This window comes from Montipora capricornis, chromosome 2 (assembly GCF_036669925.1).
Source record: "Montipora capricornis isolate CH-2021 chromosome 2, ASM3666992v2, whole genome shotgun sequence".
Taxonomy (NCBI): Eukaryota; Metazoa; Cnidaria; class Anthozoa; order Scleractinia; family Acroporidae; genus Montipora; species Montipora capricornis.
The window spans coordinates 51,131,331-51,136,330 of record NC_090884.1 but is presented as its reverse complement, the minus strand read 5'-3'; the positions used below and the strand labels follow the sequence as shown (position 1 = coordinate 51,136,330).

At 43.0% G+C, this 5,000-nt stretch overlaps 1 protein-coding gene across 1 annotated transcript in view; it reads right to left on the bottom strand.

Moving 5' to 3' along the window:
- LOC138037473 (titin-like) overlaps positions 1 to 5,000 on the bottom strand; it is a 33,611-nt gene that overhangs the window by 19,770 nt on the left and 8,841 nt on the right. Inside the window, exons 4-8 of the mRNA XM_068883392.1 lie at positions 4,999 to 5,000; positions 4,347 to 4,561; positions 2,225 to 2,549; positions 2,109 to 2,151; positions 1,329 to 1,463 (exon numbers count right to left, since the gene is read on the bottom strand). The exon at positions 4,999 to 5,000 is cut by the window's right edge and continues 188 nt beyond it. Coding sequence (XP_068739493.1) covers positions 1,329 to 1,463; positions 2,109 to 2,151; positions 2,225 to 2,549; positions 4,347 to 4,561; positions 4,999 to 5,000 — 720 coding nt within the window. The remainder of the gene's footprint in view (positions 1 to 1,328; positions 1,464 to 2,108; positions 2,152 to 2,224; positions 2,550 to 4,346; positions 4,562 to 4,998) is intronic.

The window sequence follows — 5,000 nt, the reverse complement described above, 5'->3', positions numbered from 1 at the left end:
AGGCAATGCGAGTGGCAAGGCAAGTTTTAGATGCAGGAAAGGAAGGAAACTTCTGCTTTGGATGCTCTTCCTCTCAGCAAAAGCAGACTGGTGGTGCCCACGCCATTGAACTAGGTCCACGTGACAATCAATGTCCCGCCATACTACTGGGACTGGAATCGTCCAAATAGTGCATTATCGAGCATTATAAATGGAAGGACGTTTTTTCCTCCGATGGTGACTCGGGAATACTCGGAAAAATCCGAGTGCTCATTTGTAAGAGTCGAACCTACGACCTTCCGATTACTAGTTCGGATGCTCTACCACTGAGCTATAGGGGATGATCGGAAAAATCCGAGTGCTCCTTTGTAGGAGTCGAACCTACGACCTTCCGATTACTAGTTCGGTTGCGCTACCACTGAGCTATAGGGGATGATCGGAAAAATCCGAGTGCTCATTTCTAAGAGTCGAATCTACGACCTTCCGATTACTAGTTCGGATGCTCTACCACTGAGCTATAGGGGATGATCGGAAAAATCCGAGTTCTCCTTTGCAGGAGTCGAACCTACGACCTTCCGACTACTAGTTCGGTTGCTCTACCACTGAGCTATAGGGGATGATCGGAAAAATCCGAGTTCTCCTTTGCAGAAGTCGAACCGACGACCTTCCGACTACTAGTTCGGTTGCTCTACCACTGAGCTATAGGGGATGATCGGAAAAATCCGAGTGCTCCTTTGCAGAAGTCGAACCGACGACCTTCCGACTACTAGTTCGGATGCTCTACCACTGAGCTACAGGGGATGATCGGAAAAATCCAAGTGTTCCTTTGCAGGAGTCGAACCGACGAGCTTCCGATTACTAGTTCGGATGCTCTACCACTGAGCTATACGACACTCGCTGGAGCTTGGTTCATGTCACACAAATGTCCCGTTACACTGCGGGAATTGGAATTGTACTAATGGTGCACTTTCGCAAATGCAGTGAACATAAATGTACCTCGGTTAATAAATAATGAGACGTATTTTCTTGAAGATGAGTCGAAGATACTCGGAAAAAAATCCGAGAGCTCCTGGATGATGGGCTATCTATCAGTGTATCTTTCGTAAAAACAACTGCGGCTGACCATAACAAAAGCTACCTGCCTCCTTATAATTTGTATCTTTGGTGTTTGGTTACATTTCCCTCTGATCCGACAAAAAAATTGTCCTATATGGTTTCTGCTCTTCAAATTCAAGGCCATCATTTTTTAGGTGACAGCGATATTTCGGCGACCGCTCTGCTTTTGCTCTCGTGTCAACGTATTCAGAATGGAAGCAAAGTTTGAAAACGGCGAGCGTTCATCATCATACCTCCAGCTTAAACTGGCAGCCGCAGTTAGGGGAGGGGAAAGAGAGCAGCTGTTTCGACACCTGTCCAGATCTTCTAATAATCGGTTTAACAGAAACTTTGCCCGGGTTAGTCCATTCCTTCGAGGTGCTTGATAACTAAAGTGGCGACACAAATCAACATGTTAATCCACTACTACGCACATTGACCAGTGGGGCAAAGCAGACCACGTCCTAAACAATTAGGGGTAGAAAGTTTTCTCAATTATGGATAATTCACTATCCGTCCTCATCCTTAATCACAGCTTCATTTAACCACCTGTGTCTCCTGATTCTGTCGTCACATTAGCATCATAACGTTCCTGAATTTCTAAATGAAAAACAAAGCCTCAAATTTCATTCGCATTATGTGAATCTCTGCTATAAGGAACAAAGAGAAAGCGAACTTAAGGCTAAGTTTTAAAACATGCTCTTTAGAGACAGGGTAATTTGCTTTAGTTAACACGAGTTAGCAACAGAGCGAAACGAACACATAAAATATTGGCAAAGAATCTCTACACTCGAACCATAAACTACATCTTTTTTTCCTTTTGACATCAAACCAACATTTTACATACGAACCTCAAAGAAAAATGTCAAGGTCACACGAAGAATGTTTTGAAATAAAGGAAAAAAAAATAAATCAAAATGAAAGTGCATTCTAAACGTGATTTGCTATGCAGTTTACCACATTGAAATGATGCAGTGAAAAATTATTTCATTTGGAATGTCTGACATTGCTCAATCGCAAATGTGTTGCATTACCTTGCCTTTGTGACGTCGCCATCGCAAATTAGGGCTGGTGCTTCTGAAAAAAAGGAACGGAGGGTTTATCGTTTAACGTCCCTTTACTATTATCAGCAAATAGAAAGATATACTACCTTCGTGTTCCCAGCTTAAAACGCTGTTAGTTGACTTGCTGTCGGTTCGGAATCGATACTTGTATTCAACTTGGAAGATCATTGGCTCACAGCTGCCTCTCTCGTGTCCTCTGCGCTTTACATTTTGCACAAAGAGTCCGTCTATGTTCCCCACTGGTTCATACCTCGCTACCACAACTGTCACACCCTCTGGTCCAGTGGCTTTGCCCACACCGAACTTTCGACTGCTCATCCAGACCAGCTGGCTGAAGTCGAGAGTCTCGGTGCTGAAGCCCGGACTGTCAAAATTGTAACATAGGATCTGCTTGTACCAAAGTTCGGATACCTGTGGAAAGAAAGTAACCAGAGATCAATAAATTATGGAGGCTTTTTTTCAGGCGTCAAACATCGTGAGGTTTCCTGATCGCCAATTTATCTCGCCTCGTGGTTTAAATCCTGCTGAAACGCTCCTGCTCGTTTATTAAACAGTACTTCAAAAAACGTGTTCATTTATGAGCCTAACAGCCTATCAGAACAAAGATAAAACGTCACGTGCATGAGCTTTAAACCCCATAAAACACTGTTGCTCGATTATCAAACAGTACACCAACCACCTATAACAGGACTTACAATAATACAATACTAGACATACTCAATTGACCACTCCCCATAGGGGCTTTTCAGGACCAATGAAACACAATTGACGAAACGACAGAACAGAACAACAACAATTGTTAAGAATCCCAACTGGTCGGAGGTAAACCAGTTGGCTACTTACAACTGCAGCCGAGACAACTACCAGGAACCAATTCAAAGAGTGGTTAGAACCCAGGAACTCCGGATATCTAGGAAAGCGTCTCTTCGGTGAACAGTTATGAGACGGAAAACTGTTTCCTTCGAACAAGCCGTATACCCTGTTGAAGGCCTCACTATGTGGAAAACGAGTAAAAGTCCCATGTTACGATAATATCCGCTTTGAAGACGACTTTTTGTTTATCCATTTCGTTTTTCCAACCTTATGGTCTCAGCGTCTGCGTAATGTCAGTAACATTTATACTGGTACTAATTTACATGACCACTTCTTTCTCGGAGAGTCTTTACTTGGCCAGTTAGCAACACTATTAGCTATCAGCAAGGTCCATTATGGCTCTTGCTATCAGACTACAGTGTCAAGTGCTGTATATATCCATATCTTCCATCTGAGCGCTAGCCTTATTAAGTGGATGCAGGCTAACATAACGTCAGAGAAAACTCATGACTGAGATCGTGACCTCCGCATCACGACCTCCCACGACCTCCGGATTACATCACCGTTTCTCTAACGACTGAGCACAAGTTCAGACGGGAGCAGGCCGAGGAAATTTGAGGAAGGATTACGTTTTTGCAAACGTTGGCCGTGTAGCACTTATCAACCTAGCACTTCACATTACACTCTAATCAGTTAAGTCCGAGGAAATTTGAGATGTCAGTTCTTTTCGTTTTCTCGACCATCTGAGAGCCTGGAACAGGCTATTTTAACGACAATGAACATCTCCAAATACAAAGGAGGGATACGATTTTCTTCAAACGCGTGCCGTGTAGCACTTTTGTTTCAATAATATAAACTATCTGATTGAAACTTAAAGTCCTGTGTATACCCATGTAATTCATCTAACCGTTAAACGGACCTACACAAGGCCAAAAAATTCTGACCAAGGTGGGAGTTGAACCCAATTGTTCGGGGGTCTTCACATGGCCTGTAATCATGTCATCTTCCTGAATAAATGACTCAAGAATCAATACAACTTTGAAGTTCCTAATCTCTTCTGTTTCGGTTCTTTTCTTTACAATGCCAAAGCGATACGCCAAGCCTTGGCCTCGAAGAGATCTATTTTAGCGTTCATACTAATGAACACTAATGAGTAAGTTTCAAGTCTTGTAGCGCTGGGGCATTAATAGGGGACAATGAATGTTGAAATCAAATGAACTCATTTAAGTCAAGTCCGAGAAAAACCTCTCGGACCAGAGTAGAGAGCCAACAAACTCAACCCACATACGACGACGGGTCTGAGAATCGAACCCAGTCCAAACTGGTAGTAGAAGGGGAATGCTCTCACCACTGTTACAGCGCTGTTCCCACTATTGTTTCAAGCCAAAAGTTTACCTTAATTCCGCTAACATGCTTGCTCTCCAGAACCGCTACACTTATGCCAATCCTTGAGTTATCCAGGCCTTCAGTTGCACCTGTCACCAAAAGTCGTTCAGCCCAATATTGAGCTTCGTCTGTAAGAGCATTGTTCAGGACCAGGGGTGGGGACCCATGGCGCGCTCTGAAGTAGTTGTGTGTTACCAGACATTCCAAGCGAAATCCCTCGACATCTGTTTCAGTAAAGAAAATGAATGAAACACTAATCAACTCGTATGTCGAAAATTTTCTCCTAAAACAACCCATGTTTTCTTCTACTGCTCGATACTAGCTTGTTAAGTGTAAGTTCCGATTTCCTTTCTCTTTTGGCGATTTAGAGAGGTTTGTTCCGAATGGTAGAGCTAAAAATTAGATAACCCAGAGCATGCAGAAAGAAAACGAGGGTTACACGAGGATTTAACGTGGTCTGTTCTCTGTGCCCTTTGCCTACGTGTTAATTCAAAGTCTTTGTGAAAGTCTGGCTAAGCAAACTTGAAAGTTTCAAATTCTTGCGTTGGCAAAAACTGGTTCCCAACAATCAGATATTTTCCAAGTCAACAAGCTTGTATGACGTTTCACTCAAATTTCAGCGCCTTCGTTGATTAGTTACCTCAACTTATCTATCATTTACCA